This window comes from Triticum aestivum, chromosome 2B (genome assembly GCF_018294505.1).
Source record: "Triticum aestivum cultivar Chinese Spring chromosome 2B, IWGSC CS RefSeq v2.1, whole genome shotgun sequence".
NCBI classification, from domain to species: Eukaryota; Viridiplantae; Streptophyta; class Magnoliopsida; order Poales; family Poaceae; genus Triticum; species Triticum aestivum.
The window spans coordinates 662,606,993-662,632,880 of NC_057798.1; the positions used below are offsets into that span (position 1 = coordinate 662,606,993).

A 25,888-nucleotide genomic window follows, 5' to 3' on the forward strand; every position below is an offset into this window, starting at 1 on the left:
TGCTATATGCTTTTTTAATTATACATAGTTACGTTTTAGAGATTCTCTAGAAGCCAGAGAGGTGTTGCGGTAGTCTGCTGGATACCATAGGACGTGCATGTTTTTACAATATAAACATTGACTGCAGTTTCTTTTAGCGCACATAGATGAAAAAATCACAATCTCTATATAGAATACTCCCTCCGTTCCGATTTACTCATCGTGGTTTTAGTTCAAATTTGAACTAAAACCATGACGAGTAAATCGGAACGGAGGGAGTACTAGCTGCACAAATGGACAGACGTCTTGATAGTTGATTACATAATTATTTACGGGTGCCCAATAGGGGGAAAATGTTGTGGTCAACATTTACTTGTTTGATAGAACATATGCAACTTTTTGACACGAAAGACACCAATATAAGATATTAATTTCATGGGACAACATGCAAGACACGTTTGCCATCCTTACACTTAACGTGCATATACTATTTTATCAAGAGCTTAATGAGATAATCACACTTTCAAATTACACAATAACAATAAGACCGAGTAGGACAATGCTTTTTCAAGTGCTCCTCCACTTATTTAGCCATATATAAGTGTTGATGCAGATGTAGAGCAACCTACTCCTAGATGCTCATGGGTAGTACATCTGAACCAATCATCAAGAGCAGTTGTTGGGTATGGTGAGACCGCACTTGCCGGGCAGAGCCATGGCGCGCTTTGCGTCGATGTGGTACATTTTCAGCCATATGCCGGCGATGCCTTTCTAGCGGCAAATGCATGATAGATTGGCCTTCCCAAGCGCAGCACAACACTCAGCCGACGGACTCTCTGTCGGGTTATTCACTGCCGCCGCGGGCTGGCAAAGCTTGAATTCATCATTCGACATGCCGCAGACGCCATGAACACCCTCTAGTGTGGCGAGGGACACCACCATGACAAGCAACAGTGTTGCAGCCAATGCATTTGACTTAGCCATAGCTGTTTGTACTATTATTTTGTATCTAGTGGATTGCCAGTGAAGATTTTTGGTCTTAGCTAGGCTTTACTTTGGGAATGTGTGAGATGAATGTTTGTTGTATGGCTCTATTTATAGGGGCAGCCACTTTGTTCATGCAGTGTGTATTATTCATCAAGCAAGAACTTAGGCGCACCAAGTGCTGCCCACATGCAGAAGCACTATCTTCTTATCATAAAAGAAAAATCTGCACTCGAACCCACTGTGAATGATAACGACTACCATAGTTGGCAACAAAGAAAGGTAACGAAGTAAAAGTACCGATTTCTTTTGAAAGATTAGTGCGAAAATCTCTATAATGTAGTGTACGCCGCAAAATTATCATAGAAAGCGATTCTTCGATTTGCCCAGTCACAAGCTTTTTGCATGCCTTCCAAAAAAGTAAACTTTTTGCAAAAGAAAGACGGCTCATGATAACACTTGAGAATTGAACTGTTTAACCGACCGATCTATTCAGACAACCACCGAAATCTCTATGGTATATGTTCCGCTGCCGAATTATAGGAATGACTTCATTAGTGCTAAGCAAGTGTTTTGCCCTGTACCATGTGTTCACAGATATTTTGTTGTCGAAAAGAGGGTGATGTGCTCATATATAGTTAATGAAACGAGATGACCTATAAAAAAGAAACACCAATCTTGGCCTATGGTCATATATTATATGTTTGGCATTTTTAATTTGGAAAATCCTTAGAAGTCATGTATATGCACCTATTACTGAAATAATAGCACATTGCATTTCCTCCACTTCGAAAAGTAAACAAAAAACACATGCTCCTGGTCAATTAATTAGACAAGGACATCCGCTAGCTAGCTTGAAACAATAAACCCTGCAACTAGATGCATGCATGCACCAACTGTAGCTTGAGGTATTTTCTTCAGACCATAGAGGAAATCGGCTTGATCTTGGACTGGTGGTAGCTTTTGCCGACTTAATCCAGTAGTGCTGTTAACAGGTAGACACAACACATAAACGGATTGTGGCGGGAGTGGAAGACGAGCTCAGCCAGGTCTTCCGGAGCATGATAATATTCCATGGCATAGATATTTGGTGGGGACGTCGACCGGCACTCCAAATTAAATGAGAAGAGTCTATTGTTCATGCGAATAAGATATGTTTGTTGCCGACCAACACTTCTTATAAGCTACTAAGATGCACGTATGTGAAAGCTGAGCAGATGTTTGGGAAGGTGGAATAACCGGAGCACGTCTTAGAGAGGAGAGATCGTGTGGTGGGAACAAAATTATAGAGGTTGTCCAGAGCATGCAACTCACCGATGATCATCAGACCTCCAAATCAGAATCGCCTAGCAAGTAGTAATCTGTGGTGGCGTAGATGTTGTGTTCGATGATGCAAATCAGAAGTCCTGCCTTTCCTGCCAGCGTTCTAGCACCAGTCCATTTACTAGTTTCAGTTTTCTAGTAGGATGCTTCCTGAATTGAACGAACTGAAATGCTATTTCAAAAGCATGAGAAGTGTTCTGTCAGTCCAGGATAACACTAAAGATGTGCGTTTTTTCTAAAGATGGACATTAACTGTAATTTAATTCTATAATGCTCATAATTCATCATAGATACAAAATCAACTATAAAGAAAAATATATGTAAGGGCCTCAATGATTTAGAAGAATTTTGTAGGAATTTTGGAAGATTTTATTTCATAGGAATTTTTCGGCTAGAGCTAGTTGGTATGTAAGATTGAGAACTGTATATGATTTTTTATATTCGTTCGCATGTAATTTCAAATAAAAAATTACACTAATTTCATGGTAATTCTTCCCTATTTGTATTTTATGACAGCTACGAAACGCACCTAGTCCTTTTGGAATGTGTATTTTTTTACTCCCTCCGTCTCAAAATAAATGTCTCAACTTTGTACTAAAATTAGTACAAAGTCATACTAAGGTTAAGGCACTTATTTTGGGATGGAGAGAGTACAATGCAACCAAACAACTTACATCGCAATTCTACCAGCTTCCTATTTCTGCATTTTTTAGAATTGTTGGAAATAAGGAGGCCCTTAAAATGAATTTGGCAGTGTCAATTTTCTTTCACATATTGTATGAAATCAGGTGTTAATCTTGCACCCTAAAAGAAAGAAAAAGAGTTGCAGTCTTGTCCATGTTGACGCCGTAAAAGGCTAGGAGAAAATCAATGGTAGAATCTCGAATACACTAGTAGAATCAGTTTAATTCCCAAGTGAATGCGGCCACATTAGTGTTCGTAACATAATAGTTTATAGTAATTTTCCATGAAGTGGGATACACATTCTTGTTTTTCAAACACGATAATGGCAATCTACACAACACAGCACACTGAAAGAGACTGACTCGCTCCAAGACATATGAGCTTTAATTAGTGCAGCACTTTAGCATTCTTCGCTTCGAGACACCGATTCAACTCTAGATACATGTCTAGTTAACAAAATGCACTAGGATCAGTTGACTAGGATGGAAAATTTCTAAAGGAGTCCATCTCCACATGGTCATCCTGGGAAGGTTACTTCTCGTAGAAAGCTAACGGAAGTTCATGAAGTCACAAATCCCGATGCTTCTCAGCCCTAGGATGTATGTGGATTTCAACGACACTGAAAAATGAATTCTAACTAAGTGCAAAACCTGTGTACATTGAATATGTGGCATGCTGAAATGAACCTAGCAACGACTAAGCTCCACTTCTTGGTACACAAATGATGGCTTCTTAGAGTCATTGCTCTATCTCTCTTCCCACACTTAAATAGGAACATTGTGTGATCCACCAGACATGTGATGGATGCTTTCATGCAATTCAATACTGCCATATGAGCACATGGCATGGGCATTTTCGTATTGTTGTGAGTGTCCTCGTGAAGTACCTATAGATGAGCACATCACACGCACCTCACCAAGGATTATCAGACCTTCAAACTGAAACCACCTAGCAAATAGTGAGTTGTGCTAGCGTGACAATATGTTTGATTATGCAAATCAGGAGTCCCGACTTTCATGCTAGTATTCGAGAACATGTTTGTTTACTAGTTCCTGGTAGGATGCTTCCCGGTATCACCTTGAAATTCTGAATGAACTGTGATGCTATATGTTTGCTAATAAGTACATATAGTTTAATTTTGGAGATTTCTCTAGAAGCCGGAGAATTGTTGTGGCAGTCCATTGGATACTATAAGACGTTCATGTTTTCTAAAGATAAACATTGGCTGCATTTTCTTTTATCATACATAGATGCAAAATCACAAACTCTATATAGAAAACTAGCTGCACAAGACAATCTTCTTGATAGTTGAGTATCGATTTATTTATGAGTGATCAATAGGGGAAAATTGTGATCGTCATTTACTTGTTCACTAGAAAACATGCAACTTTCTGACACAGGACATCACAATAAGATATTAAATTCATGGGAATAACATGCAAGGCACGCTTGCCATCCTTACACTTCCAGTATAACATGCATATATTATTTTATCAAGAGCTTAACGACTTCGAAACCACACAATAACAATAAGACCGAGTAGCATAATGATTTTCCAAGTGCTCCTCCACTTATTTAGCCATATATAAAAGTCGATGCAGATGTAGAACAACCGACTCCTAGATGCTTATGGGTAGTACATCCGATCATCACGAGCAGTTGTTGGGCATGGTGAGACCACACTTGCCAGGCAGCGTCATGGCGCGCTTTGTGTCGATGTGGTACTTTCTCAGCCATATGCCAGCGATGCCTTTGTACCGGCAGATACATGATAGGTTGGCCTTCCCAAGCGCAGCACAACACTCAGCCGACGGACTGTCTTGTTGGGCATAAGCCACCGCGATCGCGTCGGGCGTGCGTGTGTGCACGCAGGACGGATCGGGAGCATGGCGTGTGTGACCGGTGTGTGTGCATGCTTGATAGTTGGCGAGCGGATGCAGGCGATGCATGCGGAGTCCGGCCGCGTCGAGCGCGTAGGAGCGCGTCGTGTGCGCGGCCTGGGCATGCGGATCGTGGAACGCGTCGTGAGTGAGCTAGGTTGTAAGCCATGTAGCCAGCGGGGCTGAGTTCGTGCTCAGGGAAAGAAATACACGCCGTTCGTGCGGCGGGCGGAGTACGTGCTCTGGGAAACACCCGTGTCCTGCGTCCTTCTTCTTCCTTCACCTTCCTCTTCGTTGGGTCAGAGAGAGAACTAGCGGGAGGTGCAGCGAGAGAGAGCAAGGACAAGGCCACGGCAACAACAATTGGTATCGGAGCATCGGGTTCAGAGGAGCTCGCCGGCGATGGCGCTCGTCCCGTGCAGCGGCGGAGCACGGTGATGCCGTGCGTGCGGTGAGCGCGGCGGCCGTGGCGGACCTGCGTGGTGGCGCAGAGGCGGCGGTGGCGCGGCGTGGCTCGGCGGAGAAAGGCCAAGCTCCTGGACACGCTGGATCGGCCGCGTTGATAGCGTCGGAGCGCGATCAGGACGCGAGCTGGAGACGTGCGGAACGTGGCGAATGAGCTGCGGCGGCAAGCCGGCGCGACCGGTGCGTGTTATGGGTGCGCACCGGACGCGTCGGGCGCATCGGGACCGCGGGAGTGGACCGCGTCGAGGCGCTGGACCTGGTTGCGCAGATCGCGTACGTGCGCGGCGGGAGCGCGGGCCGGGAGCGCGGGGACGTGGGGACTGCGCGCGAAGGGCACGGCGGCACGGTGGCAGGCTTGGCAGCGACGTCAGGGCGGTGGCGGCTACAACGACGTCGACGGCGCGGCGGAGGCCGCAGCAGTGCGGTGCGGCGGCCATGGCGACATCGACGACGATGGACTCACCTGCTGTAGTTTGTGGCTTAGGGGGTGAGTCTTGGGCATAAGCCACCGCGATCGCGTCGGGCGTGCGTGTGTGCACGCGGGACGGATCGGGAGCATGGCGTGTGTGACCGGTGTGTGTGCATGCTTGATAGTTGGCGAGCGGATGCGGGCCATGCATGCGGAGTCCGGCCGCGTCGAGCGCGTAGGAGCGCGTCGTGTGCGCGGCCTGGGCATGCGGATCGTGGAACGCGTCGTGAGTGAGCAGGGTTGTAAGCCATGTAGCCAGCGGGGCTGAGTTCGTGCTCAGGGAAAGAAATACACGCCGTTCGTGCGGCGGGCGGAGTACGTGCTCCGGGAAACATCCGTGTCATGCATCCTTCTTCTTCCTTCACCTTCCTCTTCGTTGGGTCACAGAGAGAACTAGCGGGAGGTGCAGCGAGAGAGAGCAAGGACGAGGCCACGGCAACAACATGTCTGTGGGGTTATTCACTGCCGTTGCCGGCTGGCAAAGCTTGAATTCATCATTCGACATGCCGCAAACGCCATGAACACCCTCTAGTGCGGCAAGGGACACCGACATAACAAGCAACAATGCTGCAGCCAATGCATGTGCCTTAGCCATAACTGTTGGTAGTGTTATTATGTTATCTAGTGGATTGCTAGAGGAGATTTGGTCTTAGCTAGGTTGTGCTTTGGAAATGTGTGAGATGAATGTTTGGTGTATGGCTCTATTTATAGGGGCAGGCCTCTGTGTTTATGAAGTGTGTATTTTGCATGAGGGAAGAAATTAGGCACTCAAGTGCTGCTCACATGTAGAAGCATATTGTCTTATCATGCAAACAAAAATCTGCACTTGAACTCACTGTTGAGCGATAACGACTACCATAGTTGGCAAAACGATATGTAATGAAGCAAAATTTCTGATTTCAACATCAAGAGTACGCTGCAAATTAAGACCAGTTCTTCACAATGATGACGAAAAACGGTTTCCCCTCGCTTTGTATTACAAAGCAAACATCCAATACAACCAACGATAGGTGCTGGGGCGGAAGCAGCACAACCACGCCCAAAAGAAAAGAAAGAGAAAAAAGAAAAGAAACAAATGCCGATAACGGCGGATCGACAAAGACGACGGAGCCTCGCGACCGCTGCTTCCACCGAAGATCGTCCCCCAAGCTCCGAGACTCCGAAGCGCCGGTACCAATCAACACCTCCAAGAAGGGACGCGACGATGACGACGCTGCTGCCAAGGGTTTCCCCCGGTACACGGCGAGGAAAGAGGAAGGGTAGCCCCGACGCCCTCCAGGAAGGTCCGATGGCACCCTCAAGGCGCCACCGCGTCGGTGTCGGCCAAGCCAACATGGATTTCTCCCGATCCCATCCTCCACCTCAGGCACTCCGGTGCTCGCCACCAAACTGACCACCACCCTGGCACACGGATACGAAGCATCCCACGCTGTCTCACCACAGTACCGCGAAGATGGCATGCACAACGAAGAAGGGGAGCCGGGACTAGGGCAGCAGCACCGTCAGCGTACTGGAGGGCCCCACCTCCACCGTCCACGACGGTAGCCGACCGGACGCCAAAGCGGGAGCTTGTCGGGCCCGTGGCCCCACAGGCCCAGCCGGGCCCTTAGAGGCCCGGACAACTCCCACCTCCGCGTCGCAGCATGCATGCCGTCGGCGTCGCTGCCCCCGGTTCAAGCTGCTCCACCACCTCACCACACAGACGACGATGAAGCCACGCCGGGGGCCGGCCCGCTAGGACCCATATGTGGCCTGCGGGCCCCGATCTGGGCCGGGGGCGCGTCTCTGGCCAACCAGTGCCACCACGTCGTCTCGCCGCCAAGGGGCTGCGCCACCATCGAGCGAGCAGCCGGCCACCGCACCGAGAGGCCGGGACGTCATCAGGCCGAGGAGCAGCGCCGCCGCCTCCATGCCCCGGGCAGGGAGCCCCGCGCGCGGGGACAGGCAGGCCCCGCCGTCGCCAACACCACCCGGCCCGCGCCGGGAGCACCCGTCGGCGGTGACAGGGAGGGAAGGCGCGACGAGGGCGGCCGAAGGGGAAGGAGGGCTCGCGCCGCCCCGGCCACCTCCCTAGGAGGCGGCACGGAGCAGATCCGGGGGAAGGGGGGAGGAGGGAGGGGAAGGGGACGGGGCGTCTGGCGACCGGTGGCGACGGCGGGGGCTAGGACGGCGGGCAGCGGCGGGGGGAAGGAGGGAGGAACCCTAGGTCCTCTCTAGTCGTGTACACCCTGGAAGGTGAGCTTTTTTGGTTGCCCACCCACAAGCTTTTTGCGTGCCTTTAAAATAAATTACAAAAGAGAAACGGCTCATGATAGCATTTGAAAATTGAATTGTTTAACTGACCGACGATTAAAGGCAAGCACTGAAATCTCTATGGTAGATGCTCCGCTGCCGAATTAGAGAGTATTTGACAAAAAAACTACCACATTAGGGGTTACCGTCCCACAAAACTACCACTTCCAAAAAAGTGACTGATAACTATCAAAAATTTCTAATTTTGTGACTAAAAACTACCACTTTTGAAAAATAATCAGTTTAGAAGATCTAAACATGTTTATGACATGCGGGGCCCACCCGTCAGAGCTGATGTGGCGGCAAAGTCAACTCCATTTATTTTAACCATTACGTTGACTGTTATTACAAGTGGGGCCCACCTGTCAGCATCAATCTTCTTCTTCCTCCTCCTCCTCTCTCCCCCACCGCTCCTTCCCGGCGCCCACCCACGCCTGGTCCGGCCGCATCTGGGCGCGCACCAGCTGCGTGCCCACCGGCGGGGCTGGGCAGCTCTGTTGCGCCACGGGCGACTACGGCGGGTGGCTCCATTGCGGGGGCCTCGGCGGCGTGGCGCCCGCCACGCTGGCACGGGTTTCCCTCCACCACGGCGGCGACAACCAGTCGTCCTATGGGGTGAGCATTGTGGACGGCTTCAACATGGGCATGTCAGTGACCCCGCATGAGGGCCGCGGTAACTGCCCCGTCCTCGCCTGCCGCAAGGACCTGACGCAGACCTGCCCCGGCGAGCTGCAGGTGCGCGCAGCGGCGGGCGGCGGCGTTGCCGCATGCAAGAGCGGTTGCCTGGCGTTCGGCACCGACGAGCTGTGCTGCCACAACGCGTACAACAGCCCGGCCGCCTGCCGCCCCTCCAAGTACTCGGACTTCTTCAAGAGCGAGTGCCCGCAGGCCTTCACCTACGCCCACGACAACCCCTCCCTCACCCACCAGTGCTCCGCGTCATGCGAGCTCAAGGTCATCTTCTACCACTAGAGTTGAGTCCAACGGCGCTCGAGCCGGCGGGACGCGTGCCGCCGCTGCCGTCCGTCGTCGGTGGGTGCACACAAGGTGTTTGAGGAAATGGCAAAAAGAGAAAGGAGGAGGAGGGAGAAGAAAAGTGATGCTGACAGGTGGGCCCCACTTGTAATAACGGTCAAAATAAACGGAATTGACTTTGCCGCCACGTCAGCCCTGATGGGTGGGTCTCGCATGTCATAAACATGTTTAAATGTCTAAAGTGGTCATTTTTTAGAAGTGGTAGTTTTTAGTCACAAAATTAGAAATTTTTTGTTGTTATCGGTCACTTTTTTGAAAGTGGTAGTTCTGTGGGACGGTAACCCCTAATGTGGTATTTTTTTTGTCGAATACTTCGAATTAGACGAGTGACTTCATTAGCGCTAACCACTAAGCAAGTGTTTTGTCTGTGTTCACATTTATTTTGTTTTTGAAATGAGGTTGATATATGTTGATAGTGAATGAAAGAAGATGGAAGATAACAAAGAAACAACAATCTTGGCCTATGCCTCTCTGCTATACTCCCTCCGTTTTTATTTACTCCGCATATTAGTTTTGACATAAGTCAAAATTTGTAAAATTGGACCAAGATTATAGAAAACAATCTAGTCTTTTAGAATAACAGATGTATATGATGTGAAAATATATTCAATGGTGATTCTAATGTAATGATTTGGTATCGTGGACGTTAATACCTTTTCGTATAAACTTGGTCAAAGTTTACAAAGTTTGACTTAAGACAAAGCTAATATGCGAAGCAAATAAAAATGAAAAGAGTATTATATGTTCTGGAATTTTAGTTTCAAAATCCTTAGAAGTAATGTATATGCACCTATTACCGAGATTGTACATTTCGTGTTCCCCACTTGGAAAATTAAACAAAAAGCACCTGCTCCTGTCAATTAGCTAGACAAGGACACACTGCAAGTTTGCAACTGGGTGCATGCAGCGACTGTAGCCTAAGGTATTTTCTTCAGACCAGAGAAACTGGGTGCTAGCTTTTGTCGACTTAATTCAGTACTGTAATGATGTTAGGCGAATAGCTAGATAGACAAAACGCACGACTGATTGCAGCGGGGGTAGAAGGCGAGCTCAGCCAGGTCTCGCTTAGTCGCTTATAGCATGATAACATCCCATGCCGTGGATGTTTGGTGGACATCGACCGGCACCCCAGATTAAATGAAAAGCGTCTATTGTCTATGACAATGTTTTGCTGCCAACCATCACTAAGCTCTAGGCCAGCAGTCCTGCGGAAGACAGCCACTGCCGCAAACCATCTCCACCGCGACCAGCGGTCCTGCACAAGACACACGCATGCTTTTTAACTTTAGAAGTGAACTAAAGCACATTCATTTTTGTAAACTACCCCCTCCGTTCATAAATATAAAATATTTTCGATATTTCAATATAGACTACTACAAAGTAAAATGAGTGAACAAACACACTAAAATGTGTCTATGTACATCTAAATTTGATAAAAATTGGAACATCTTATAATAGTGAACGAAGGAAATATTTGATATTGAAGCAAATTCACATAATCCCGAAATAAAGCAGATAGAACATGACAAATATTGTAGGAGGCTAAATGAGCCAACTGGGCTAGGTGGGACTATGTACGACGGCTTAACGCGGAGGGATGGTTGTGCAGTGCCAGCGGTGGCACATCGCATGTAGCTGCAAGGATCGAGAAAAGTGGTGAAGACAACACATGAGTGACGTTGATGGTGGTGCTACTCGAGCACTCGGTCTCGAGCTCCGGGGTGAAAGCCTAGGTCTGACCCGAGTCAGTTATACCTGGCAATGACAATGCTTTTATGTTGTTACCTTGTTCAAGGCATTGGTTGGATATGTTCAGATCGGTTCTTCAGGGTGAAAACCTAGACTGACCTTGGGAGGTTGCATCTAGTGACGTCAGACTTGAGCGCCGCTCCTTTTATGAGGCGTCGTTGTTGACAAGCCTCGTCTCTCGTGTGGTGTCATGAGATGGTTGGTGTGGATATATGGTCATTGTTATAGTTTGCTAATCGTAGATCTGAACGCTTGATGTTTGTTCTTGTTTCCTCACCTAGATATAATTTTGGTCTTATATTACTTTGTTATTTGCTGATGGTTTTCTTGTGTGTCTACGTTGTTGTTGACTATGTGCATCCTGCCTTATGCAGAGGCCGGGTGTGTGCAATGTGCTCATTTTATTTGTATCCTTTTGATGCTTCATTTTGAGCCAATAAAATCCATCATTTGTCAAAATATTACTTGTGTTTGAAGTTAGATATGCTAGGTTTCTCTCTGGATTGTTTAGTATTGTTGGCTCATTTTAAAAAAATAGACCAACTGGGGAGGAGCCCCGCAGTTTTTCTAGTTAAGAGGGAAGGTGTAGGAGGATGAGGACCCCGTCGCCGCTAGAAGCCACATAGGGCTTTGTCTGGCGACTCCGGCCGATGACGGGCAGTTAGAGGAACGGGGAGGAGGTGAACCTGCAGTGGAAGATGGATGCACCACCCGTATTGCCTAGGGAGTGCAACACATGTCCTCGGGGACTTTCGCGTCTTAAAAGGAGAGGATTTCACTTCTCCCGGCCTTTGCACCAACTAGAGATGCAAACAACCATTCTGATATGAGTACCATGATATTTATCTTGATGTGTAGTCTCACCACGCACCAAGTCTGGTCCTCAAAACTTTTTGTTTAGTGTGAGTACCAGGATTTTATCTTGATGAGTGGTCTCATTGTGTATCAAGCTCGGTCGTCAACGAAATAAAATGAGGAAAAAACCTTGTGCATCACCCGTCCATTCTAGGAATTTAACCCAGATGGTCAGGTTGGAGTACTAAACAATCTTGGTATACCATCACATGTAGAGGGAAGCTTAGCATTGTTGGGGAACGTAGTAATTTCAAAAAAAAATCCTACGCACACGCAAGATCATGGTGATGCATAGCAACGAGAGGGAAGAGTGTGTCCATGTACCCTCGTAGACCGAAAGCGAAAGCGTTAGCACAACGCGGTTGATGTAGTCGTACGTCTTCACGATCCGAACGATCAAGTACCGAACGCACGGCACCTCCGAGTTCTTGCATACGTTCAACTCGATGACGTCCCTCGAACTCCGATCCAGCCGAGCTTCGAGGGAGAGTTCCGTCAGCACGACGGCGTGGTGACGATGATGATGTTCTACCGACGCAGGGCTTCGCCTAAGCACTGCTACGATATTATCGAGGAAGACTATAGTGGAGGGGGGCACCGTACACGGCTAAGAGATCAATGATCAATTGTTGTGTCTATGGGGTGCCCCCCTCCCCCGTATATAAAGGAGTGGAGGAGGGGGCCGGCCAAGGGGAGGAGGCGCGCTCAAGGGGGGAGTCCTACTCCCACCGGGAGTAGGACTCCTCCTTTTCCTATTTGGAGAAGGACAGGGAAGGTAGAGGAAGGAGGGAGAGAAGGAAAGGGGGGGGCTCCCAATTTGGATTGGGCTTGGGGGGGGGGGGCTCCCTTGCTCCTTTCCCCTCCTTTCCACTAAAGCCCATTAAGGCCCATATACCTCCCAGGGGGTTTCGATAACCTCCCGGAGCTCCGGTATTGTCCCAATCTCACCCGGAACCATTTCGGTGTCCAAATATAGTCGTCCAATATATCGATCTTTATGTCTCGACCATTTCGAGACTCCTTGTCATGTCCGTGATCACATCCGGGACTCCGAACTACCTTCGGTACACCAAAATACATAAACTCATAATATAACCATCATCTAACTTTTAAGTGTGCGGACCCTACGGGTTCGAGAACTATGTAGACATGGCCGAGACTCGTCTCCGGTCAATAACCAATAGCGGAACCTGGATGCTCATATTGGCTCCTACATATTCTACGAAGATCTTTATCGGTCAAACCGCATAACAACATATGTTGTTCCCTTTTTCATCGGTATGTTACTTGCCCGAGATTCGATCGTCGGTATCTCAATACTTAGTTCAATCTCGTTACCGGCAAGTCTCTTTACTCGTTACGTAATGCATCATCCCATAACTAACTCATTAGTTACATTGCTTGCAAGGCTTATAGTGATGTGCACTACCGAGAGGGCCCAGAGATACCTCTCCGACAATCGGAGTGACAAATCCTAATCTCGAAATACGTCAACTCAACAAGCACCTTTGGAGACACCTGTAGAGCACCTTTATAATCACCTAGTTACGTTATGACGTTTGGTAGCACACAAAGTGTTCCTCCGGTAAGCGAGAGTTACATAATCTCATAGTCATAGGAACATGTATAAGTCATGAAGAAAGCAATAGCAACATACTAAACAATCAAGTGCTAAGCTAACGGAATGGGCCAAGTCAATCACATCATTCTCCTAATGATGTGATCCTGTTAATCAAATGACAACTTATGTCTATGGTTAGGAAACTTAACCATCTTTGATTCACGAGCTAGTCAAGTAGAGGCATACTAGTGACACTATGTTTGTCTATATATTCACATATGTATTATGTTTCCGGGTAATACAATTATAGCATGAATAATAAACATTTATCATGATATGAGGAAATAAATAATAAATTTATTATTGCCTCTAGGGCATATTTCCTTCAAGCATATTTATCTCAATTGCAAGTACTAAGAGAGCAAGAATAATCTCTCACTACTGGAATCAGCAGATTTGCCGTTTGCCCACTATTTGTCATCCGCTAGCGGACAACAAAGGTAGGCTTTGCCATTAGCCACCAGAAAACGGACGACAAAGAGGCAGCGGACAGCAAAGGTAGGCTTTGCCATCAGCCAACTCTTTGCCGTCTGCTAGCAGACGGCAAAGAGGGTGGGTGACGGGCTACCGAGAACAACCTAACAGCTACTTTCTTTGCCTTCTGCTAGCGGATGGTAAAGAATCTTTGCCATCAGCTAGCAGACGGCAAAGAGAAAGCACACCATGCGGATCGACCACACGGGTCAATGACATGACTCCTGAGAACCACCCCCACCACGATCTGGCTCCCTTCTCTCTCGTACGCCTCTTCTCTCTCGCCCACCGCCCACCACACCTCGCCTGCCGCCCCATTCCATCTCCGCCCCTGGTGGCGCAGGGCATGTCTCGTCCCCCCACCCCCGCTCCACGTCTCCCGTTGCCCCAGCCCGCCACCGGCCCCGGCCCCCGTCGCCCCCTTCCGGCCACCACCTCACCCGTCGGCGTCGGCCCCTTCTCTCTTCACCCCTGACGCCGCCGTGCTCGGCCCTGTCCTCGTTTGCCCCCGCCGACCCCATACCTCGACGCCGCACCACCTCCCGCCTCGAGCAGCGGCGGCCTGCGGCAGCTCTGCCCGCAACGAAGGATGATGGGTGCTGGCCCTCATTGAAGGGCGGGGTCGCGACCTGATCCAGTGCCCGGATGAGCGTGGTGAGCTCCGGCGCAGCCGCGGGTGGATGGAGCTCCTTGTTAAATCAAATCTCTTGTAATATGTCATGTATACAGTAGTGTTTGTGGGTACTGTATTGTGAAATTCATTCGTCAATTCTTGGAACAAGTGTTGATGGTATTGTAGTGTTTATCGTCGTCCGTTCGTTCCTCGTTGGCTTGTATTGTTGGAGTACTGCTCGCCAGGCACCGAACACGCCGAACGCAGGACGCCGGACAGGCTGCTCGCCGGACGTTTTTTTTTAATATTTACTAAGTTCTTTGTCGTCTGTGATTTTATGAGGTTGACGGCAAAGGTTGAGTTTGCCAGACGACAAAGGGGAGGGCATCTTTGTCGTCTGCTGGCGGACGACAAAGACCATTTCATCTTTGTCGTAGCTTATTCAGCCGGACCTGTTGCCGTCTGCTGGCTGACCGCAAAGGCCTTTGCCATCCGCCAGGCATGCCTTTGCCGTCAGCCATGGCAGACGGCAAAGTGCCCGATTCATGTAGTGTCTATCACAAGGGATAAGAGGATTAATTGAGATGGTGTAGCACTCTTCGCAGCGGTAGCGGCAGAGTCATTCAGAGCTATTGACATATAAATGTATTGCCTAGTCTCTTCCATTAGATAGGTCATTTGGTTGCATTGGCTAGAGGATGCACTTCTACATGGTGTGAGAGCCAAGAGGTCTTGAGTTCAAGACCCGGCTGGCGCGGTTAAATTGTAGCCCACTTTCGGTCCACTTTAGGTCTGAGGGAACCACACATGAGGGAAGTGTTGACGTATAAATGTATTGCCTAGCCTCTTCCATCAGATTGATCTTTTGGTTGCATTGGCTAGAGCATGCACTTCTACAAGAGCAATGGGGTGAAGTAATCGACACCAAGTGTTATTGTTCAAGAAACAACTTTTAACTAGGGGTATAAGCAAACTAATAATTTTGCTCCCCACTCTATGTACCTCGAACTCTAGTTATGTTGGGCGTACTTCCGATAAGCTGCCTAGCTTGGCAAATTCATGTGAAAGCTGAGCAGCTACTCTAAAAGGTGTGGGAAACTGGAGCACGTCTTAAAGAGGGGAGATCAGTTGCTTTGTATACAAAGCGGGAGGAAACCCTTTTTCGGCAAAAAGAGGGGAGATCATTCAATGGGACCAACTGTACAGGGTCTCCACAGCACACACACCTCACCGAGGATCATCTGACCTCCAAATCAAAACCACCTAGCAAGTAGTGAGATGTGGTGCGGTAGATGTTGTGTTTTATTATGCAAATCGGGAGTCCTGCCTTTCCTGCAAGCATTCTAGCACATGCCCATTTACTAGTTCATGTTAGGATGCTTATATGCATCAGCTCAAAATTCTGAACGAATTGAAATGCTATATGACCATATATGCCAGGTATCCTGTTTTAAAGATTTCTGAACGAATTGAAGCCATTTATAAGTCTATATGTTCTTTTGTTCAGAAATTTTTCTAGAAGCGTGAGAAATGTTGTAGCAGTCTGTTGGATAATATTTCATTTATAATACTTCTACTTCATATATATAGATACAAAATCACAAATTATAAAGGAAACTACTTCTAAGGGGCTCTATGGTTGAAAAGAACTTCACAATTTTTTGGAGGATTCCATAGCTTCAGTATTTTCCCTATAGAACTTGTTTGGGGTATGTAGGATTGATAAACATATGTTTTTTTCCTTATGGTTTACTTTGTATCTAATTTCAAGAAAAAAAATTAACTCTAATCTCATGGGAAATTCCGTTTTCTCCGACAACTATGCAATGGACCTAGTTCTTTATTTTTCTGTTGGTGTAACCATATAAAAGTTTAAATAATCGGCCCGCTATAGCATTTTGAGCAGGGTGTGGCTGAATGATCAACTGTAGGATTCATGTACAATTTTTTGAAAAAGTTCTGAACTATAGCCCCGCTAAAGCTGCTTTAGAGAACCACAACTAGTTGGCATAACCCGCTATTTAAAACAATGAACCAAATAAACATACTAGTTCTTATGTTTTCCTATTTCTGCAAGTTTGGGACTCGTGAGAACCAAAGGGCACTAAATAGGAATTCAGCAGTATAGGGTTTACTTTCACACAAAATACGAAATCAAGCGTTGATGTTGAAAAGTCACCTTGCAAAAAACAAAGGAATACAGTCATGTTCGGGTTGGCGTCCGTAAAAGTTTTAAGATAATTCTAAGAAACCGCAGAAGTACACTAGTACTATTTGTTCAATTCTCACGTGAATCTAATTGATCGATACAAAGGTCTTCCTCTAGAGTCGTGCCTACTTAGCAAAATGCTCTAGGATGGAAAATTCCTAAAGATGTCCGTCCCATCCGACTACCTTGGAAATGTTGGGGGTGCAGTCGCAAATCCTGATGGTTCCCATTCCTAAGATCCATGTGAGTTTCAACAAATTGGAAAAGCAATTTCAAGTAAGTGTAGAGCTTGTGTACGCTGAATATGTAACGAAATGAGCATAGCCACGAACTAAGCGCTACTCATTTGTCGGGTGGAGGCCTCTTTACGAATTATTGTTTCATCTCTCTTCACACACTTAAATAGGAACGCATCAGAACAACCATTTGATGGGTGATTTGATACAATTCAATACTACCATAATGAGCACCACGTGGGCGATTTCGCATTCTTGTATTCTTGTCAGCATTGTTCCTTAAGTGAAGGAGCTGCCCGATAACATATTTTCCTCGTATCGAACACGAGCTCTTGCATCTCATGTTCCAAGACGCCCCATCACTTTTTTTTTGCAAAAAGTACCTCAAGATAATATTGAAGATTCAGATGTGATACAAAGCACCCTGAAGGTAAAAAGTAATTACAACAAGGTCCCCCAGACCACCCAATGAAGGCCATGCTCACCAGAGCGACTTGAGGGTGCACCGTTGATGACCTACAAGTATAGGAGATTTATCGTAGTCCTTTCGATAAGTAAGGGTGTCGAACTCAACGAGGAGCAGAAGGAAATGACAAGCGATTTTCAGCAAGGCATTATCTGCAAGCACTGAAATTATCGGTAATAGATAGTTTTGTGATAAGATAATTCGTAAGGGATAACAAGTAACAAAAGTAACTAAGGTGCAGCAAGTGGCCTAATCCTTTTTGTAGAAAAGGAAAAGCCTGGACGAACTCTTCTATAAAGCAAAGCGCTCCCGAGGACACATGGGAATTACTGTCAAGCTAGTTTTCATCATGCTCATATGATTCGCATTCATTACTTTGATAATTTGATATCTGGGTGGACCGGTGTTTGGGTGTTGTCCTTACTTGGACAAGCCTCACACTTATGATTAACCCCTCTCGCAAGTATCCGTAACTACAAAAGAAGAATTAAGATAAATCTAACCATAGCATGAAACATATGGATCCAAATCAGCCCCTTACGAAGCAACGCACAATCTAGGGTTTAAACTTTTGTCACTCTAGCAACCCATCATCTACTTATTACTTCCCAATGCCTTCCCCTAGGCCCAAATCATGGTGAAGTGTCATGTAGTCGATGTTCACATAATACCACTAGAGAAAAGATAGCATACATCTCATCAAAATATCGAACGAATACCAAATTCACATGATTACTTATAACAAGACTTCTTCCATGTCCACAGGAACAAACGTAACTACTCAAAAGCATATTCATGTTCATAATCAGAGGAGTATTAATTATCATTAAGGATCTGAACATATGATCTTCCACCGAATAAACCAACTAGCATCAACTACAAGGAGTAATCAACACTACTAGCAACCCACAGGTACCAATCTGAGGTTTTGAGACAAATATTGGATACAAGAGATGAACTAGGGTTTAAGAGGAGATCGTGCTAGTGAAGATGTTGATGGAGATTAACCCCCTTCCGATGAGAGGATCATTGGTGATGAAGATGGCTTCGATTTACCCCTCCGGGAGGGAAGTTTCCCCGGTAGAACAGCTCCGCCGGAGCCCTAGATTGGTTCTGCCTAAGTTCCGCCTCGAGACGACAACGCTTCGTCCCGAAAGCTTCCTCCTAATTTTTTTCAGGTCAAAACACAACATATAGTAGAAGATGTGCACCAAAGCCCTGCCAGGGGGCCCACAAGGCAGTGGGCGCGCCCAGGGGGGTAGGGCGTGCCCCCCACCCTTGTGGCTTCTTGGTCGGGCCCCTCTGGTACTTTCTTCACCCAATATTTTGTATTAATTCCAAAATGACTCTCCGTAAATTTTCAGGACTTTTGGAGTTGTGCAAAATAGGTCTCTAATATTTGCTCCTTTTCCAGCCCAGAATTCCAACTGTCGGTATTCTCCGTCTTCATGTAAATCTTATAAAATAAGAGAGAAGAAGCATAAGTATTGGGTTATAATGCGTAATAACAACCCATAATGCAACAAATATCAATATAAAAGCATGATGCAAAATGGACGTATCAACTCCTCCAAGCTTATACCTCGCTTGTCCTCAATATGCGAATGACACATGATCATGGCGGAAGGGTCGGACCTTGACATCATGAATCTTAACTTCCTCCTCCTTTGCTTCGAGGCTATGTCGGGACTGAAGATCAATTTTGATAAGAGCGAGGCAGTAGTCCTAGGTTTCTCTGCGACAGAGCAACAACGCATTGCGGACAACCTGAACTACAGACTAGCCATGTTTCCCATCACATACTTGGGGATGCCACTGGCTGATACGAAGATTCTGATGCGTGCATTTGACCCGTGGTAGGGCGTGTGGCGTGCTGGGCTAAGCCGTGGCGCAGAAGGTTTACCTCTAAGGGGAGTAAATCGGTCCTTATTAGCTCTAACCTTACGAGCCCCCCCCCCATGTATATGATGGGGATGTACATCTTACCAGAGGGTGTACAGGGCTTGTTCAATAAGGAACTCACTAGGTTCTTCTGGTAAGCAGCCAATGGCCACCAGAAGTATCACATGGTCAAGTGGGCGGACATCTGCATGCCCAAGGACCAGGGAGGCCTATGTATTATGGCCTCCTGTCGCATGAATGTTGCGCTCATGCTGAGGTGGGTTTGGAGGATCATGCGAGGCGATGGGGGCTTGTGGCTTCAGATCATCCAAGAAAAATACCTAAGGGGTGAACACCTATTGGCATGCTCCCGCTCAGGAGGACCCCAGTTTTGGCAATCCATCCAAAGGATCAAGGAGGACATTCGTTTATGAATTTCCTTCTCTATAGGTAATGGGGAGGGGACCCAATTTTGGTTGGACCCATGGATGGGTACCGAGCACCTCAGGGTAGGTTCTCTGTCCTATTTTCTATCTACACGGATCTGTTGCTCCTTGTCTCCGTGGCTGCACGCTCTGGGCACTGGGGTGGTTCCGCCGGACGTTTGGGCAGGTGGAGAATATCGAGTGGTCTAGGGTATAGGCAGCCCTACCGCCTGTATTGTCGGATCACCCGGACACCGTGTCCTGGCGGTTTTCACCGCCGGGAGAGTTCTCCGTCAATTCCACATACCAGGCACTATGTCATTCCCCCATCATTCCTTGGCTTTCTCCCTTGTGGAAGGCCCCTTTGCCCTTGAAGATCAAGATCTTTGTTTGGCAACTCCTTAGAGATCGTCTCCCTTCGGGGACTGAGGTGCATAACTGGCAAGGCCTGGGGGATGGCATGTGTCCCTTATGCAGGGTGCCTGAAACTGGGACTCACATCCTATTCTCATGTACAGCGGCTAGGGTCTTATGGACGTTCGCCCATGAGGCACTAGGGCCCGACTGGGAGGTCCTGGACCTCGCGGACTTCCTCCAAACCAGGGCTACCTAACCTGGGCGGCAGCGCCGCTTATTTTGGCTTATTTTTGCGGCCATGTCGTGGACTCTGTGGACAACGCGTAATAAAATGGTGATTGAGCGGGTGTTTCCGAGGCGAGCGTCTGACTTCTTCAAATTCCTTGCTTTTCTACAGCACCGACACCCGCTCACTAGGCTGCGCGACCGCGATCGTCTTGGCCACATGCTGGATGCGCTCCTAGCTACAGCACGTCGATTATCGTCTTTGTAGGGCCGCTTGGCGGTAGCCACTAGGTGGCTTTTTTTTCTTATTTCTCTTATGTTTCTTAGGCATGACTGTGTTGTTGCCCTAGCCGTTATTCTGTTCCGGATTTGGATGCTGGTTGTACGAATCTTTGTTTTATTTATAAAGCGAGGCGAAAGCCTATTTCGAAAATCCGCACCGGCAGGGCCGAGGACGCTGATCTGCAGTGCGTAGAAGCACAGGATATGATAGACAGTGTCCTCGTCATGCAAGCATGTGTAGCATGCAAGCATGTGTAGCACGCAAAGGGTAGATGCTGAAGGCCGTGGCGAGCGCATGGCTTTCATAGCAGCGTTGCATGCATCTACTGGATCTGTTCATCAAGGGACATATCGAATCCCGTGCCTGGGTCTCAACTCCTCATCCAACTACAAAAATCAGTGACAACAGACATTGCTCTTTATCTGCAACACTGATCAACAAAAATGACCAACAACCCTGTACTCGCGTACTCTCTGCTCAAATTAATCTCGTGCATCTGGACTCTTCTACTCTTCCATGCACGCGGGCACGAGTGCCTGCAGCGCAAACAACTGGAGGAAATGGCCGGGTTCCCTTCAAGGCTAGAGCCACCGTGTCTAGCCGCTGGTTCCTACCAGTGCCGCGTGTAGCAACTCGTCTTGAGGCTTCAGCTACAGTTTTGCTACGACGTGCGTGCGTGCGTGCTCTGTCCGTTGCGAAGCGCAGAGCACGGCGGCCGATCGAGCCTGCTGGTCACTCGGTGCGTTCCGCCGCTCGCAGAGGGCACTACACTGCATCGCGTTCAGAGATTCGACGATGGCAGCGCACCTCGGCGTGTTGTCATGCGCATGCCACTGCAGACAACTCCGGATGCCTTCCGCGTGCTGCTGTCTCCATCGGGTGCACTCCAAGGATGAGCATGAACCCCCAGCGTGCACCCTCGACGGCGAGGCGAATAAATCTGATCATCGGCCCATCCTCATGATTTGGGAAGAGGCAACTTGCTTCGTTTTGAAGCGCGTTGGCTGACAGAAAAGATTTTTTTTTTCTGTGGAATTAGTACAAGATGCATGGGAAGAGTCAAGAGTCAGGTGCTTGAACTCAAAACAGTCCACTTACTGATAGGCTTAGAGCATCTTCAACAGGCGCCCAAAAACTACTCCACGCGCTAAATTTGAGGTTTTTGGGCGTCGGACAGCTCCAGCAGAAGCTGTAAAATAGTACACGCGCAAAAAAGATTGGGCACGCGCTAAAAAACGCTATCGCATACTGCTAATTTAGGGTGTTGGATTGCGCGCGCTTCACAATTTGCACTACGTGTTTTTGGGCATGCGTTTTTGAATATCTGATAAACTAATGTTGGGTCCTGCGCGCTAAAAATGCTACAGTGACGCGCTAAACTATTTTAGCGCGCAAACTTTTGTGCGTTGTTAGAGATGTTCTTACACTCATACACAAGCAGCTGCATGCATGGGATCGGCCGGTCAGTACTGAGAAGCACTAAGAAGTTGCCTTGTACACACAAGGAGCTAGAGGATGTATCTAGGAGAGACCTGACCGGGTAAATAATGCTAGACAGAAGAGTTGGCAGCAGAGATTGAAAAATTGCTGGAGTTGGAGGAAATATACTGGGCGCAGCGTAACAGGATCAGCTGGCTGCAATTTGGTGACCGAAACACGGCATACTTCCAGAATTTTGCGTCGGTCAGACGACTGAGAAACCGTATTAAAAAAACTGAGAGACTCCCAAGAGGGCTTCGACCATGAGACCTCCAAATTGAAACCACATGGCAAGTACCCACGTCTACAAAATCACAAAGTAGAAAATAAAATACTTGTATGGGCCTCCTCTGTGGTGCAAAATTATTTCATTGGAATTTTGGAGGATTCCGTTTCTTCTATATTCTATATCTATACCTACGTATTAATAAAGGGATTAGCGCTTCTGCCTCTCTGTCAAAAACATTGTCCTCAAAGTTTTAAAATATTGCCCATGCCACATATAAGCAACAAAAAACGTTTCGCACATGGGAATCCCCCCGCCTGGGCCAGCACACGCAGTAGGGACCTATGCACTGGGAGCAAACGCAGCGCACTTGTTTGGGTCGGCCCATGTGTGGGCGGCCTGTTTTTTTACTTCATTTTTTTTCTGTTTTCGCTGTTTTCCACTTTAAATAATTTGGGACTCCAAAAAAGTTCTGACATTTAAAAGTTTAAAACTGAAATAAAATGTTCAAGAAAACATAAAATGTCTGTGAATTCAAAAAATGCTCGTAATATTTTTTTAAATATTCACATATTGATAAAATGTTCCCAATTTGAAAAAACATATTTGGGAAATAAAAGAGTACTCCCTCTGTCACAAAATAAGAGTCTCGAGCTTAGTACAACTTTGTTCTAGGTCTAGTATAGAGTTGAGACACTTATTTTTGGGACGGAGAGAGTAGCTCATGATTTAGAAAAATGTCCACGTATGAAAAAATGTTAATGAAATTAAAAAAATGTTTGCTAATTCAAAAAATGTTCATGAATTTTTGAAAAACCTAAAAATAAAAAACTCTGAATGAATTACAAAATAGATTATCGATTCATAAAATAATCACTGATTCAGAAAATGTTCATGCATTTCAAAAAATTCGCTAAATAAAGAAAATGTTCATGAATTTCCAAAATTGTTCGACCAATTTCCAAAAAAATTTCATCGATTCTAGAAATGTTCGCTGCTTCAAACGAAAATGTTTTAAAATTTTCACAATATAAAACAATGTTCATAATTTTTTATAAAATAATTTTGCAAACCATAAAAAATGTTCATGATTTTAAAAAAGTTTGAAAAATTATAAAACATTCACGAACTTGAAAAAAATTCATGAGTTTGAAAATTGTTCGCGGTTTTCAAAAATAGTACACGGTTTCACTAAAATGTTCACAAATTTGAAAAGATGTCCGAAAAAAGGAAAAAGAATGAAAAAAGGAAGAAAAAAATAACAAAAAATAAAAAATAAGGAAAAACGGAAGAAAAACGAAAAAACCGGTTCAGCGAAAGTTCTAGAACCACCCTAAAACAGGTGAGGAAGAAATCCAAGAATGGGCCGGCCCAAAACAGGATCTAAGGCACGAGGGGGTTACACGCTAGGCCGTTAGGGCGTGACCTACTTACCAAATTGGAAACCCCCATGTAGTAGCGGCTGAAAAAATATGTTTCAGACAAGGGGCGTGCCTGGGCCGGCCCACACAGTAGCGTTTGGAAAATACGTTTGGTAATCCTGCCACCTGTGTCGGCACAGGAGTAGCAGCCGTGCACAAACGGGTGAAAAAAATCCTAAAAATATGTGTGCTACAGAGGCGACCAATTGCTCACGGAGACATGTAGTTAAACGATAGAGCTTGTGAGTCTTTGTGACTATATACCCGCGTGAATTTTGAAGAATTAACTTTGGGGTAGATCAGAAAAAAAATAACATTTCTTGAAATTCAAAATAATTCTTTGAATTACCAACTTTTGTTACAAACACTATATTTTTCGAAAATGTGAACATTACTTCAATTCATGAATAAATTTTAAAAAGGGAACATTTTCTTGCAGTAGTGAACAAATTTTCTGCGATGTTACTTTACAGAAACATCCAAGTGCAGTTGCAAATCCTGATGGTTCTCAGTCCTATGATAGATGTGGGTTTCAACAACACTGAAAAAGCGATCCTGCGAATAATCAAAACATGTTTACATTGAGTATATGGTAGGCTAAGATGAACCTAGCAAAGACTTTCCAACGACTAAGCTCTACTCTTTGGTCGACACACAATGACTTCTTACCAATTGTTCCTCTACATCTCTTCTCGCACTTAAATAGGAACATTGTCTGTCACAACAGTCATGTGATGGATGCTTTCATGCAATCTCAATACTACCATAATGAGCACATGGGTAATTTGGTATTATTTTATTATGATTCTCTGTCCTTGAGAAAAGTAGCTCCACAGTACGTTCACACTTGACTTTCTTTTGGTGACATCATTTAAGGAAACCCTTTGTATTTGGTCAAGTGTAGAAGGTCTCCAGAGCGCACACCTCACTCACACCTCACTGAGGATCACCGGGCCTCCAAACTAAAACCACCGAGTAAGTGGTGACCTATGGTGGCCCAGACGTTGTGCTTGATTATGCAATCAGGAGTCCTACCTTTCCTTCGTGCATTCTAGTACATGTCCATTTAGTAGTTTCTGGGATGCTTCCAAGGATCACCTCAAAATTCCAAACTAATTGGCATGATATATGTTTTGCTTATACATTGTTTTCTAGGGTCTTGCTTATACATTGTTAAATTTCAGAGATTCCCCTAAAAGCCAGAGAAATTGTGTAGTAGTCCGTTCGATAATTAATGTAAGACGTGTTTGGTTTCTACAGATAAACATTGTCCAAAATTTCTTTGATAATGCTCCTACATTGTACGTAGATACAAAATAGTCCCTCCATCCAAAAATAAGTGTCGCTGATTTAGTAGAAAGTTGTGCTGAATCAACAACAGTTATTTTGGGAAGGAGGGAGTAGCAAACTATAAAGAAACTACTTGTAAGGGCCACCATGGTTCAAGTGAATTTTGTAGGAATTTAAGGATTCCATTTCTTAAGAATCTTCCCCTGGCTTGTAGGATTCATGTCGTATGATTTTTATTTTCTATTCTACTAGTAATTACAAATAAAAATAATCATATTGAGTCTTAAACCTCATGGAAAAATTATGCCATGCACATAGGCTTTGAGGAAAGTTATAAATTTTTTCTTTCCAATGCAACCAAATAACTTACATCTCAGTTCTACCATACACCTATTCTAAGAAACAAAGAGGCCCTAAATATGAATTCAACGGCATCATTTTTTTACACAACTTACGACACATAAAATGGGAATTGATGTATTGTCCCCGTTGATGCTCATAAATTTCTGAGAGAAAAATCAAGGCTGACACACTACAACTAGTCCGATTATCACGTGAACGCGTTGGCATTATAGTGTTTGGAGAGAAAATCAAGGGTAGAATGCCTGAACATACTAGAATTAGTTCAATTCTCACATTTCATTCCTGCAAAAGAAATCCTACATCTTTTGAACTATAAGAAATAAAGAGGCGCCCTCGCATCCACTCCATGCTCTTTGCGGATGATCTCTTGCTCCGTGGCACTGCCACAGTGGAGGAAGCCACTAATATGTCCAATCTTCTTCGCCAATTTTGCCACAACTAAGGCCAGACTCCTAATTGGACAAAATTAGCAAGTATTCTTTGTATCAATGTTGATCCTGCCATAGTCTCACAAATTAAGCAAATTTTCCCGGTGCCAAACATTGAAAATGGCTCCACCCATCTTGGACACCCCCTAATTGTTGAGGACACTGAAGGACATATC

General features: G+C 46.1%; 2 protein-coding genes and 1 pseudogene across 2 annotated transcripts; 1 reads left to right on the plus strand and 2 right to left on the minus strand.

The window, feature by feature from the left end:
* Positions 1-462: 462 nt before the first annotated feature.
* LOC123041968 (putative lipid-transfer protein DIR1) lies at positions 463-1,041 on the minus strand (annotated as a pseudogene).
* Positions 1,042-4,392: 3,351 nt separating this feature from the next.
* On the minus strand, positions 4,393-6,510 carry LOC123041969 (putative lipid-transfer protein DIR1). Its single transcript, XM_044464510.1, has 2 exons — positions 6,228-6,510; positions 4,393-4,785 (listed from the first exon to the last, which is right to left on the minus strand). Exons 1-2 carry the CDS (start codon positions 6,377-6,379, stop codon positions 4,620-4,622), a joined length of 318 nt encoding a protein of 105 aa, XP_044320445.1. The 5' UTR covers positions 6,380-6,510; the 3' UTR covers positions 4,393-4,619.
* A 1,950-nt stretch (positions 6,511-8,460) lies between these two features.
* LOC123039375 (osmotin-like protein) lies at positions 8,461-9,048 on the plus strand (the record flags this gene model as incomplete). The annotated part of the gene is made up of 1 exon (XM_044462571.1): positions 8,461-9,048. A coding segment is annotated over one exon (588 nt), but the record flags the coding sequence as incomplete, so codon positions are not given.
* Between the last annotated feature and the right edge of the window lie 16,840 nt (positions 9,049-25,888).